This window comes from Phocoena sinus, chromosome 12 (genome assembly GCF_008692025.1).
Source record: "Phocoena sinus isolate mPhoSin1 chromosome 12, mPhoSin1.pri, whole genome shotgun sequence".
Lineage (NCBI taxonomy): Eukaryota > Metazoa > Chordata > Mammalia > Artiodactyla > Phocoenidae > Phocoena > Phocoena sinus.
The window spans coordinates 8,805,183-8,819,483 of record NC_045774.1 but is presented as its reverse complement, the minus strand read 5'-3'; the positions used below and the strand labels follow the sequence as shown (position 1 = coordinate 8,819,483).

Sequence of the window (14,301 nt, the reverse complement as noted above, 5' to 3'; positions counted from 1 at the left end):
CCCCGCCAGCCCTGCCGGCGCCCCTCCCCCGGCCCCTCCCCCCCCGCCGCGCGAGCCGCTTCCGCGCACGTGACCGCGGCCGAGCGTCGGGCTCTGACGAGTTGCAGGGAGCCGGCTGCTCCCGGCCCGCCGTCGCTCCGGCTCTGGCTCCGGCTGCGGCTGCCGCGGCTGCTGTGCCCCGAGCCCGCCCGGCGCCGAGGGCCGGGGCCCCGCGATGGAACCGTGAGTGCAGGCCCGGGCGGCGCGTGAGGGGGTGCGGGGCAGGGGTCCCCCGGGCGCCCGGGCCCGGACTTGGGGCTCCCGCGTCCCGCTCCCGGGAGCCCTGCCGCGGGTCCCCCCGCCCACGTGGAGCTCGGGGCGCAGCCGGGGCTTCGTGGGGGTGACTCGGCTCAGGGGCCCCTCCACGGGCCTGCCGGCCCGGCCGGAGTTAGTAGCGGAGACGGGGTCGGGGATCCAGGGCGGGCCTTGGCCCGAGCGCATCTCAGGAAGGCCCTGCGAGGCCAGCACTGGCCCTGCTCGTTCCCGGAGAGCCGGGTGACCCCCGTCCTTCCCCAGGGCAGCTCCAAGGAGATGGCTGAGGAGTGGCTGGTCCCTCCCGGAGCCCCCGCCCGGCCTCCCCGCTGGGAAGGTGGTGACCCCGTGCCTAGGGCAGTGGTCCTGTTCGTCACCTCTTGTGAAAAGCGCCCTGGGCGCCCTACTGCTTTTTGTGATGGAGCCCAGCGCCAGGTAGAGAGAGGCGCTCTCCATTGGCTTTTTGATGATTTTGCCACGTTGGGAGCCTGCTGCAGCCTCTTTAGATCTCGGGGATACCGAGGTTTATGAGTTTTACAATATGCTGACTTCGGACCTATTATTTCTGTGAAGTTCAGGGGTTTTAATGAGGAAAAACCTGTCCAGGGCCCCATGGACGCCATCCCTAAAGCTTGCTTTTGATGCAACAGAGTCACCTGGGTGCCCCTCAGGGGACATGCGGAAAAGGAGGAGAGAGAATTAAAAAGAAGTTTAGCACTTGAGTTCCAAATGTGGAGAGAAGGGTTGCCCGGAGTCTCTGCAGTGTGGAGCAGGTTTGGCGGGCAGGTTCCCACAATTGAAGGCGGCCCTAAGGCGGGACTGTGTGAGTTTCTCTGTGCATTTGAGGTTTTAGAGGTTTGCAGTGGACCCCTGCTGATTTCTCTGACTGTGGACATACCAGACGTAAGATCTGAGTGTTGCCTGAATGCAAACACGTGTGGTGGAAGGAAAGGTCTTTCCTCCTGCTTCTGTAGAAGTTTCTGACTTGATCACTTTAACACAACATAGGAAAGCTGACTTGCACAAAATGTCAGTCCCAGATGGGTGTTTCAGAGGTCTGTCTTTTAATTAAACCCTAGACGGAGATAGGCTAGCAGTAGTGCCTCTCTCCAGCTCCGGGGGCGCCATTCCTTTGTGGTATCTGTGAATAGCACTGCTGGGAATACTGCGTGAAATTGTGTGACAACGTAGCATGTTTAGGAGGTCCTCGCATACCGAGTCTCCTTGGGCCCGCACTGCACGGCAGCCGGGGTGGCATGTGGTGGCGTGATCTCCCTAGGACGTGGAGAGGCAGAGAGTTTGAAGCCGTGTGGGTGGTAGCTGACTGCAGTCCGTGTCTCCTGCGGGAGCCCTGTGCTCTGTTACCTGACAGCCAAGGAGACCAGGCTGAGCCAGTAACTAACGGAGGAGCTGTAAAACCACGGTTTGAATGAAGGACTTGAGTGGAGCCTTCGAGTTGCTCCCCCCCCGCGGAGGGTAGGCCATGCAGATGCTCTCCTGTTGAGCAAGGGGCCAGGAGTGTGCTTCTCTGGAGGTCAGCCAGCGACCATCGTCCAGCACTCAGAACGGCAGGGACCTGCAAGTCACAAAAAGTCTTTGGCAGCCAATAAACATCCTACCAAAAAAAAAAAGCCTGAAAGTCTGAAGCGTGTGCGGGACTTCAGCGCCTCATAGGGTCAAAGTGCTCTTGTTGGCAGATGTGACAAGGAGACCCGAGGCGACAAAGGTGAGAAGTGACAGGAGCGGGAAGAGAAGCCAGGAGAAGGAACGGGCAGGGGGAGATTGGAAGAGGATAGAGGGGCCTGCAGGAGTGCGCCTAGGGGCCGGGGGATTCACGCAGGCCTGTTGCACTGACCTCCCTGTTCAGGTGCAGTCCAGCCTATTCTTTTCAAGAGGGCAGGAGAGATTGCCACCAAAACCAGTCAGAAAAAAAGAGTTCCCAGTTCTAAAAACTTTATGCTTAAGTTGCCTGCAAACTCCATTCCTTTTCTGATGATGCCAGGGAAGCAAGAGCGCCGAGAGTTCCGGTGGGGGTGGGGGGTGGGGGGAGGATGGGGTAGGGCGTGTCTCAATCAGTTGCTAAATGTGACTAACAGGAACACCTGTTTGAGCGGTTCCGGCGTGGGCCCCGCGTGGCCGAGATTTCTCAGGTTCATTTGTTTCTTTGCTCTTAACTAGCATTTCTCTGCAAACTTCAATCAGGTTGCCTCTTGTGTGTGTCTTGATTGGCATTTACAGCCAGTTTTGAAAGAGTGTGTTTTACATGTCCCCGTCATGCTGGGTGCATTTAAGTGCAGAAGTGTGTTACTTAGATTTCTTTTCTGCAGCAGCGAAGGGGTGGCACAAATGAGCACAGTGGAGTCCAGCTGTGGTTGCTGTGGCCCAGGCCTTCTGAGTGTCCTGGTGCTTGAGGAGACAGCAGAGCTGGGTCAGAATCCTGTTCCTGCAGCCATAGAGTTGTTTAGGATTGCGTCCCTTCAGGTGATTTTTTTTCTGAGCCAGAAGGATCTCTAAAGCTAATGAAAGATGACGTGGCGTTTACCGTGTACCAGGTACTGCTGCGGCACTTCACGTATGTCGTTTCACGTAAGCCTCATAACCACCCTTCCCATGAAGAAGTTTCTCTTATCCCAGTGTTACAGATGAGAAAACGGGGGTGCAGAGAAGTCAAGTGCGTTTCTCCAGGTCATGGCTAGTAAGTCACAGAGGATGGAAGCCCGGGAGTGGGCTCTAGGGCCCACAGTCTTGAGGTCGATATACTCCCCTGCCTCAGTAACAGCTGGCCCTGACTGAGTGTTAGCAAGGCTCCCTTGTCATAACTCGCTTCGTTGTCACAGCAGCCCTCGGTGGTGGCGTCCCTCAGTTTCCTGAATTTTACAGTTCAGGAACCAGAGGCCCCGGGAGGTGACGTTGTTCCCCCCAGGACACCCCGCTGGTCAGTGGTGCAGGGGCCTTCCAGCCCAGGCAGTCAGCCTCCAGAGCCCAAGTTCTTAACCACCGGGCCGCGCTGCCCAGTATATGGCCGGCTTCTTTGTTCTGTTTGCCATGGGAAGGGTATTCGATGACCTGACCAACGCGCTCCTGGCTGTGAGTCACTGGGCTTGCGGCCTGGCAAGGATACACATGAATTCTTGGTTCCTTGAGGAGCTTAGAACATCGTTCATTAAAATACTTTTTGAGGTCGTTGGGCCTTGAATGTTTGTATAATGGCTTTTTTGAATAACTAAAGATAATTTTTCTGTGATATATTCAAGCTGGTTGATTGAAATTTCAGAATTCCTATTCTGTTCTTCTTCTCAGAGTTTCTCCCTCTCAAACCCCACTAAATGGTGGGTTATTTAAAAAGGAAAGTTTGGTGAGGGGGCCAAAGAGTGAGGGAGTGGTGAGCCTCCTTTCCACCCCTGACCCTATGGATTCAAATCCCACCTCTGTCTCCTGCTGACCGGGACCTCAGCGGGTGTATACTTTCCCCAGCCTCTATTTTCCCATATATAAAATGGGCTGATGACACCTGCCTCACAGGGAGGCACCTGGCTGGGTACCAAGTAGGTGCATAGGGAACACTGACCCCTCCTGCCCTTTCCTGCAGTTGGTTGGGTTCTGAACCAGAGGAGGGGACATTTTACATAGTGGATCATCAGGGATATCGGTTGGATGAAAACTGAGATTAAAAAAAAGGGGTGGGGGCAGGGGAAAAGCACAACCATTACTGTTAATAACTGACACGATTGAGTTCTTCCTCTGCGCTTACTACACTGTTCTAAGTGTTTCATTTTTCGTCTGTGCTCCCACTGGTCCTGTGGGTGTCATTCTGCCTGTCTCTGGTTTGCAAACGAGGATGCTGACATCCTGAGAAGTTACCTGGTTGCCCAGGGAAGTGGGGGAGCCAGGATTTGAACCCAGCCTGACGGGCACCAGGCCAGTGCTCTGGGCCCCGGGAGACAAATGATTTTTTTTTTTTTTTTTTTTGCGGTACGCGGGCCTCTCACTGCCGTGGCCTCTCCCGTTGCGGAGCACAGGCTCCGGACGCGCAGGCCCAGCGGCCATGGCTCACGGGCCCAGCCGCTCCGCGGCACGTGGGATCTCTCCGGACCGGGGCACGAACCCGCGTCCCCTGCATCGACAGGCGGACTCTCAACCACTGCGCCACCAGGGAAGCCCGACAAATGATTTTTATACAGATTGTGAGAAAAATAAAATCCTAACTAAAACTTGAGAACAGACTGAGAGATCAAAAATCCCTTTCCACTGCCCAGACTCTAATTTTTTAATGCTAAAGTGGGAAATCTGGGTATGAGGTGAGCAAACAGCAAAATTTGTAATCCCGAAGCAGTTTCAGTCTTACCTGCCTGCTGCACCGTGACTTGAGGGGCTGAGACAGAATATGTAATTCTGTGGTGTCATAAAGATGCGTCAAACTTGGACAAGATCCATGATGGCATTTTTCTGGGAAAGAAGTCTTCAGATTGAATATGTATCAGTGCTTGCTTTGGTTTTCAAAAAAAAACAAAAAACAAAAAAACACACAACGTGATTCTGAGACCCCTGCAGCTCCTGGTGCTGTTTTCTCCTGCCTGGCCGCAGGCTGGTTGGCCCCAGGGGCTCCGTCAAAGGCAGAGGTTGTGGTGCTGGTTTCCTCCCATCCTGCTCTCCGCATCGCTTAGAGACGCACCTCGAGGCATTTTCTCGCCTTCTCTGCTCACCCGAGTTCTGTCCATTTCATGGTCATTCTGCTCCAGGCCCATAAAGAGGCTCATGGAGTGCTTGCCTCCCCTACAGTTTCTTTCTAGTGCTGCTTTATTAACTCCTCTGAGACCTGCGTGGGAGGGAGAAGTGCTTAGTGGGAAAAGGAGTGTTGGCTGTGGCCTGTCGGGAGTGCTTGATGGCCCTAATGGGGACACAGGCTTTCTCGCTGGCCGGTGAAGGAAAGGGCGTCTGAACAAGGGTGTGACCTCAGTGGGAGGTCAGGGGTCTGGTTTTTGATGCGTCACACTTGAGATGCCTACCAGATATCCAAGTGGAGCTGTCAAGTAGGCTTTTCACGTAAGTCCAGAGTCCAGCTGGGCTGAGATACAGATGTGGAATTGCTCGCATGTGCATTGTCTCTAAAGCCTGAAACAGGATGAGGTCACCTGGGGAGTGAGAGTAGAGAAGAGGGGCCTAGAGCAGCTTCATGCCAAGGAGCCCCAGTAAGGTGAAGATGGTGCTCGCCTGTGGAGAGCCCTACAGAGTAAGTTTTCCAGCCCTTCTCTCATGAGAATTGATGTCTCCAAAGATTCACCTTCTTTGGAAGCGGTCTCTTGGAAGTGGTTATGAATATGCATCATGGAGGGAAGGCAGGGCTTACGGTGATTTGGATTAAAGCTGCAGTTTTGGGCGTTGGCTTTCCAAGAAATGTATTTTTAGTTTCTCTAGGAAATATGTCTGTGATATTGTAAATTACCCATGAAAATTGAGATGAATTTAGCAGGAACCTAAAGAGTACAAGCTGGTGCCAAGGCGACAGTCTGTTCCATTGCATTTGAAAGGTTTTCCAAGGGCATGGGGGCTCCAAAGAGACCAGAATTTTTGAGTGTGTTTTAGATGCCTGAGTGTGGAAAGATCCATGGACCTGGAGAGGAAGACTGATGTATGGGACCCATCAAGAGAAGAAAAAGAGAGACGCCGATCCTGAGCCGGCAGGGTTTTGTAGGAAGTCTTCCTGCCGTGGCTATCTAGGTAGAAGATTGCATCGGCGGCTGTGCTTGACCTGGCCAGGTTGCATGGGGAAATGGGGAGCCCTTTCCCTGCTCCCTGGCATCTCACCACCAATTTGAGGGAACTACATGAGCACTTTGGAGAAAACTTATAAAAGTTGAGTCGAATAGATGTTTTCTGAATGCGCACCATGTGTCTGTCTGGTGTCTACGTGGGTAGATTGATGCTTTATTTTCAAGCACTCAACTATGTACTGCAGGCCACACGTTGTAGTGGTTTAAAGGCCTGGGCAGCCATGAGAGGTGGAGAAGCGAGGGAAAGCTTCATGGAGAAGGTGGGACACACAGGTGAGCCATGAATGCTGGGTCTGATTTGGATAGTCTGGTAGGGAAAAAGACTGTTTCGGATCAGAAGAGCAGTACCTGAATGGGCTAGTCTGGACTCAGGCTTGACCACGGTGGGAAGCTTTGTAGAATTTAAGCCCTAAGCCCTGGAGTCTGGCGCCTGTGTTTGAATGCAGCCTCTGCTTTGAGATCTAGGGCAGGTCACCTACCTTGCTGAGCCTCAGCTTTCTCATCTGTGAGATGGGGCTGTTAGTCCCTACCTGAGAAGGCAGCTGTGGTGACTAAGGAGGTAGTGATTCTCGCAGGGTACATACAGGACGGTGGGAACTTAGGGGCGGATTTGGGGGCCTCGAAGGCCATAGGAAGGCATTTAAACTCAGTCGAGTCGCTCTCTGTGTCGGGGTAGCATGTTAACAGCGCCGTAATACCCGCACAGGAAGGCGCACCTGGAAGGCAGCTGCAGGGGCTGAGTGGGAGGTGATGAGGGCCTGGACTGCGGGAGTGGTGTGCTGGGGGTGCAGAGAAGAGAGGCGTCACCTCTTCCGGGCTGGCTGTGTGGGATGAATGAGAGGCGGACATCGGAGGTGACTCCAGGGTTTCTGGAGGTGGGGATGGAGAAAGGGGAGAGGCCGGAAATGGGCAGTGGAAGCAGGTTTTTCGTTTATGTTATTTTGTTTTTTAATGGGTTCAGTCTTAAACCTATTGACCGTGATGGGATGTAGGACTCCTAAGGGAAAGTGTCTTGGGAGCCACGAGTTTTGAGTGGGGTCGGGGCAGGCAGGACGCTGGGGATGGTCCTGGAGGCGGAAGGACCGTTAACGAGGAAGCAGGAGGTCCACGGGTGTTGGAGGGTCCGTGTGGGGTCCTGACTCTGGGCTGGAGAGTTCCCAGAAGGGGGTGGGCGACTGTAGAGGAGGAGATTAGGGTGGCTCGGAGCCCGCTTGGGTGCTCGGCCGCGTCTGTTTTCCACGTCGCCGTCTGGCCTCTGAGCAGAGGCACTCCTCCGGCTGGCGGCCGATCACAGGGCGTGAGGGCTGTCTGCTCATGGGGACACGCCCGGCTGTGGGCTGCTTCACGTTGGCTGGGCTGTTCAGCAGGCGGCGGGGATGGGCAGCAGGCAGAGGAGCCGCCGGGTGCGGCGTCGGGGCAGGAAGCCAGGAGGCAGGCGGCGAGCGTGAGGGGCAGGGCGAGGCCCGCGGGGGCGGCCCGGGCTGCTCTCCGTGACTCTTCGCCACCGCGGCTTCTGCAGCCGTCACGACGGCGCCCAGGAGTTCTGTGGACTGTGCTCAGCCGTGTGGGCCTGTGGTTTGTCGGGAATCACGTGCGGTCCCCGAGGTGACGGGAGCCTCTGGGTTCTCGGCGAACTGCTTCAGAGCTACTGGTGACGCGTCGTGAGCAGGCCGGGGGAGACGGAGGCGTCGCCAGCTGGGTCCTGAAGTCTGGGCGCGGGTCCCCGGCCCGGGACACCGGGGCTGCAGCGTCCCCCGACGTGAGGCTGCCTGAGGCGGTGTCCTGCCGCTCGGGAGACGGGGACGGAGGGAAACGAGGCCCGTGCCCACCCTGTCCCCAGCGAGCCCTGGTCAGCGGGACTGCTTGTGCCGTGACATCTGCTCACGCGGGGGCTTGTTTTGCTGCCTCCGTGTCTTTTTTTGTCCTGCTGGGTGAGGCTTGATTGCCGAAGCAGGGACGTATCTCATAAATTGGATTGAAGTGGAAGTTTTAAGGAAGGGTAAACGACAGACCTTTATTGAGTTCCCGAGGAGAAAACTGGAAAAATACCCAGCGTGGTCCGTGTGCTGCGGGCGTTTGACCTTGTGCCGTCGTCTTTCTGAACCCTCTTTCTTCAGCGCTCCTTCTCACCTGCTGAGTAGCTGGGCTTTTATAGTAAATCATTGATAATGCGTTTTGTTGATAATGTTTTAAAAATCAAATTTTAGATATAACTTTTCTTACTCTGTTTTCCTCTGCTTCCAAGCCCCCCGTTCTGTGCTTTCACCTCTGCTGGGGAGCCCTTGGTGCCCCTCAGAGCCCCAGGGTCACCCCGAGAGCAGCACGGCGGAGGGGAGGCCGTGAATGACTTTGTGTAATTTTTTAAAACAACTTTCGATTTACAGAAGAGTGGCCAAGGCAGTACCGAGTGTTTCTGCACACTCTTCACGGGGCTTCCCCTCGTGTCGGTGTCCAGAACCCGTGGCACGTTTGTCAGCGCTCAGGTCGGCATCGGGGCAGTGCTGTTCACACCTGACCGTGTTTGCACGTCCCCAGCATCCAGTCCGTTTAGCTTCATGCGCCGTTGCTCCATGTGGAGATGCGCAGCTACGAGGAAGTCTTCCCTCTTCAGGGTGTGCTGAGGCCTCTCATGGGAGGGGGAGGAGGGGACAGGGAAGCGACACAGGAGCCCTTCCTCGTGCCAGCCCTGCACTCCACCCGGCTTCCACAGAGGCCCTCGTGGGGTGGGGGGCGGGGTCCGCTCGCTTCCATCCTGCTTCCCAGAGCCTCCTTCCCGCAGCGCCGGGACCGCCAAGGGCAGAGCTGTGGCATCTTGGGCAAGAGTCCTGCCGTCTCTAGACCTCGGGCTCCCTGTGTGCAAATCCAAGGAGCCGGACTTCCTCCCTGACGTGATTTCTGGCTCTAATGGCGTAAGGCTTTCGGGCCTCTTAGGATCTTTAGGGTCCAAAATCTGAGTTGGGATCAGGCCACTTAATTCACGAGCTCTTGCTCCCTACGCACAGTGGGGTCATTGGTGGTCCAGCCTTCAGACCTGAGTCCCACAGGGAAAAACACTGGTTCCTTTATTTCTTCGCTGGTCCCGTCACCCAGTGAAGCATGGGGATGCCGATCTGAAAGTTCACTCACCTGGGCCTGGCAGGAGAGCGCTGCCTCAGTGTCAGCAAAGCCACGTCAGAGAGACTTAGGGCCACCTTTGCCCTGGGATGCCGCCCAGCTAGTTTCCAGCTCAGGACGGCTGCCTTGGCCGTGTAAGGGAGAGGGTGTGCATGTGCACACGGCCGTGAACTTGATACCGCAAGAGCAAACAGCCTTCCCTCCCTTTCCGGTTCAGAGCCCGATTCTCCCCCTCCCGGTGGGGGGCAGTCGTCACCTTCCCGAGAGGCAGGCACGAGAAATTCCTCCTGCCCGCTCAGCTCCCCAGACCAGGAAGTGCTGGGCATGGAAGAGGACGTCGGGAGCAAAGCAAGACAGAACACGCCCCTGGCTCTCATCTTTCGGGGTTCTGGGTCTCCTCAGCGGGCTACAGGGTCGGGGGCCGGCCTCCCCTTTGTCTCGGGGAATCGGAGCTGGGCCTGCACCTGCGTTCCAGCCTGTCTGGGGCTGCCTGTAGGGGCGGCATTGAGGACCTGCCACGCTCCAGCGTTTATGTCTGTCCTTCCCAGACTTCCCTTTTGTTTCCCGGCTCCTGGTGTAGGGAGTTCTAAAAGAGAAGTGAGACCTACCCCACCACCATTTTCTTCTGACCAAAGAAAGAAGTAGGGATGAATAGGAGGGAGCCGATGCTAGGGTGTTAGGACGCATCCTCTGAATCGCTTTCATGTGGGTGTCACTCGCAGAAAACCGCGGCAGCTTGCTGAGTGGCATCAAAAGCAGACCCCAAGTGAAGGCCAGGCTGAGCTTCACCACGATGGGTGAGGCCAGTGATGGGGGGAGCCCTGGACAGGAAACACAAAGCTGGGGGCTGGCGGGAAGATCGGCTAGGACATACGATTCCGGGGCTCCTGGAACCCCTAGTCTGGGCTTGACTGTGGCATCTGCGTGTGAGGAGTTAGGGTCCTCCCTGCGCCTGGACTCTGCTCTAGCTGCTGAAAACGGGGGTGTGGAGGGGTTCAGCCCTGCTCTGTGGCCTGGCGAACGTGCCCCAAGTGGGCTTTGAAGCGCCTTCTCCTGCCACAAGGGTGGGGTTTGCCTGGCCCCCTGCAGCACGGGGTGCCAGGCCCAGAACATACCGGAATGGCCCCCACCCCAGCAGTGGTCACTGAGGCTATTTAGGTGGTTTTGTCAGCCGAGTCACCTGGATTGAGAATAGGTCCTCCTCTTAGGCGAGGGCTCGCAGGCTGGGGAGGCCCTCGCCCTACCGCCCCTCACCCCGGCTTCTCCCCGCAGGCTGGCGCCCATGCGGCTGTACACGCTCTCCAAGCGCCACTTCGTCCTCGTGTTCGTCGTCTTCTTCGTCTGTTTCGGCCTGACCGTCTTCGTCGGGATCAGAGGTGAGCAGCAGTCTTCCATTTGTTTCTTTAATTGAAGTGAAGTTGATGTACAATGTTGTGTTAGTTTCCGCTGTACAGCAAAGTGATTCAGTTATACATATTATATATTCTTTTTCATATTCTTCTCCATTATGGTTTATTACAGGATACTGAATATAGCTCCCTGTGCTGTACAGTAGGACTTTGTTGTTTATCCATTTTATATGTAATAGTTTGCACCTGCTAATCCCAAACTCCCAATCCAACCCTCTCATGCCTCCTCTCCACCTTGGCAACCACAAGTCTGTTCTCTATGTCTGCGACCATTTCTGTTTTGTAAGTAAGTTTATTCATTTGTGTTATATGTTAGATTCCACATATAAGTGATAGCATATGGTCGTTGTCTTTCTCTTTCTGGCTTCATTTAGTATGATAAGCTCTAGGTCCATCCATGTAGCTGCAAATGGCATTATTTCATTCTTTTTAGGGCCGAGTAGTATTCCACTGTATGTATGTTCCACGTCTTCTTTATCCATTCATCTGTCATTGGACATTTAGGATGTTTCCATGTCCTGGCTATTGTAAATAGTGCTGCTATGAACATAGGGGTGCATATATCTTTTTGAATTATAGTGTTGTCCGGACATAAGCATAGGAGTGGGATTGCTGGATCATAGGACAACTCTATTTTTAGTTTTTGAGAAACCTCAGTACTGTTCTCCATAGTGGCTGCACCAATTTACATTCCCACCAACAGTGTAGGTTCCCTTTTCTCCACACCCTCTCCAGCATTTGTTATTTGTGGATTTTTTAAATGTTGGCCATTCTGATTGGTGTGAAGTGGTACATCACTGTAGTTTTTTTGTTTGTTTGTTTTTTATAAATTTATTTATTTATTTTTGGGTGTGTTGGGTCTTCGTTTCTGTGCGAGGGCTTTCTCTAGTTGCGGCGAGCAGGGGCCACTCTTCATTGCGGTGCGCGGGCCTCTCACTGTCGCGGCCTCTCTTGTTGCGGAGCACAGGCTCCAGACGCGCAGGCTCAGTAGTTGTGGCTCACGGGCCTAGTTGCTCCATGGTATGTGGAATCTTCCCAGACCAGGGCTCGAACCCCTGTCCCCTGCATTGGCAGGCAGATTCTCAACCACTGCGCCACCAGGGAAGCCCCACATCACTGTAGTTTTGATGTTCATTTCTCTGATAATTAGCAATGTTGAGCATCTTTTCATGTGCCTATTGGCCATCTCTATGTCTTCTTTGGAGAAATGTCTATTTAAGTCTTGTGCCCATTTATTGATTGGGTTTTGTTGTTGTTGTTATTGAGTTGTATGAACCGTTTGTATATTTTGGAAATTAAGACCTTGTCAATCACATCATTTGCAAATATTTTCTCCTGGTTCATAAGTTGTCTTTTCATTTTGTTTATGGTTTCCTTTGCTGTGCAAAAGCTTATAACTTTAATTAGGTCCCATTTGTTTATATTTGATTTTATTTCTGTTGCCTTGGGAGACTGACCTAAGAAAACATTGCTACGATTTATGTCAGAGAATGTTTTGCCTATATTCTCTTCTAGGAGTTTTATGGTGTCATGTCTTACATTTAAGTCTTTAAGGCATTTTGAGTTTATTTTTGTGTATGGTTTGAGGGTGTGTTCTAACTTTATTGATTTACATGCAGCTGTCCAATTTTCCCAGCACCACTTGCTTGCTGAATAAACTGTCTTTTCTCCATTGTATGTACTTGACTCCCTTGTCAAAGATTAATTGACCATAGGTGTATGGGTTTATTTTTGGGCTCTTTATTCTGTCCCATTGATCCATATGTCTGTTTTTATGCCAACACCATGCTGTTTTGATTACTGTAGCTTTCTAGTATTGTCTGACGTCTGGGAGGGTTATGCCACCAGCTTTCTTCTTTTCCCTCAGGATCGCTTTGGCAATTCTGGGTCTTTTATGGTTCCATGTAAATTTTAGGATTATTTGTCCTAGTTCTGTGAAAAATGTTATGGGTAATTTGATAGGGATGGTATTAAATCAGTAGATTGCTTTGAGTAGTATGGCCATGGTAACAATATTAATTCTCCTAACCCAAGAACATGGGATATTTTTCCATTTCTTTAAATCATCTTCAGTTTCCTTTATCAGTGTTTATAGCTCTCAAGGTACAAGTCTTTTACCTCCTTGGTCAGGTTTATTCCTGAGTATTTTTTAATTAATTAATTAATTAATTTTTATTTTATTTTTGGCTGCATTGGGTCTTCGTTGCTGCACATGGGCTTTCTCTAGTTGTGCCGAGCGGGGGCCACTCTTCGTTGTGGTGCGCGGGCTTCTCAATGGGGTGGCTTCTCTTGTTGCGGAGCAGGGGCTCTAGGCGTGCGGACTTCAGTAGTTGTGGCACACGGGCTCAGTAGTTGTGGCTCGAGGGCTCTAGAGTGCTGGCTCTGTAGTTGAGGCGCATGGGCTTAGTTGCTCCACGGCATGTCGGATCTTCCTGGAGCAGGGATCGAACCCGTGTCCCCTGTATTGGCAGGCGGATTCTTAACCACTGCGCCACCAGGGAAATCCTGTATTTTATTTTTTTTGATGTGATTTTAAAAGGGATTTTTTTTTTACTTTCTGATATTTTATTGTTAGTATAAATAAATGCAACCAATTTCTGTATGTTAATCTTGTATCCTGCTACCTTGCTGAATTCATTTATCAGTTCTAATAGTTTTTGCATGGATTCTTTGGGGTTTTCTATAAATAGCATTATGTTATCTGCATATAATGACAGTTTTACCTCTTCCCTTCCAATTTGGATACGCTTTATTTCTTTTTCTTGTCCAGTTGCTGTGGCTAGGACTTCCAGTACTCTGTTGAATAGAGGTGGTGAGAGTGGGCATCCTTGTCTTGCTCCAGATTTTAGCGGGAAGGCTTTCAGCTGTTCACTCTTGAGTATTATGTTGGCTGTGGGTTTGTCATAAATAACTTTTATTATGTTGAGTTAGGTTCCCTCTTTGCCCACTTTGATAAGAGTTTTTATCATGAATGGATGTTGAATTTTATCAAATGCTTTTTCTGCATCTGTTGAGATGATCATGTGGATTTTGTCTTCTGTTGGTGTGGAGTATCACATTGATTGATTTGTGTGTGTTGAACCGTCCTTGTTACCCTGGGATGAATCTCACTTGGTCATGGTGTATGATCTTTTTTATATGTTGTTGGATTTGGTTTGCTAATATTTTGTTGAGAATTTTTGCATCTATATTCATCAAAGATATTGGCCTGTAATTTTCTTTTTTGGTGATGTCTTTGTCCGGTTTTGGTATCAGGGTGGTGGTGTCTTCATAGAATGACTTTGGGAGTGTTCCCTGAGGTGAGGAACAGTTTTTGACCAGCTTATCATTTATGGTTACCTTGGTGCAGTGCCATTCAGCCCGGCCCAGCTGTACCCACTTGCTCTCACCCCCTAACGGCCCCATCATGGAGGGTGGCGCACGGAGGGGTGACCCTGGTCATGCGCTGCACAGCAGCCAGGGCCTACACTCAGCTTGGCAGCGCCAGGCGGCCTTGACCATGTACCCTGTGTTGGCAGAGTCTGTTGGGTTCCAGGACCTGCCTGGGTGCTGAGGAATCCAGAACGTGCTGGCTGATTGGGGAGCCGGGCCGTGCAGCAGATTCTGGGGAGGGAGTGAGATAGCGGTGAGCAGGGGTGGGGAAGGCCCCTGAGGAACCGAGAGGCTGCTGTGGCGACACCTGGAGCAGGAGGGAGCCTGCAGGTGCTGTTTGAGGG

General features: G+C 52.6%; 1 protein-coding gene across 4 annotated transcripts in view; it reads left to right on the top strand.

Annotated features, from left to right (window-relative positions):
- The window catches only part of TMEM181 (transmembrane protein 181), a 69,343-nt gene that overhangs the window by 21,740 nt on the left and 33,302 nt on the right, over positions 1–14,301 (top strand). For 2 of the 4 annotated variants that reach the window (XM_032651296.1, XM_032651297.1), the window contains exon 2: positions 10,449–10,552. In XM_032651296.1, coding sequence (XP_032507187.1) covers positions 10,449–10,552 — 104 coding nt within the window. Of the gene's footprint in view, positions 1–81; positions 223–10,448; positions 10,553–14,301 lie in introns of those variants that run through there. The other 2 variants (XM_032651295.1, XM_032651298.1) reach the window with 2 other exon arrangements.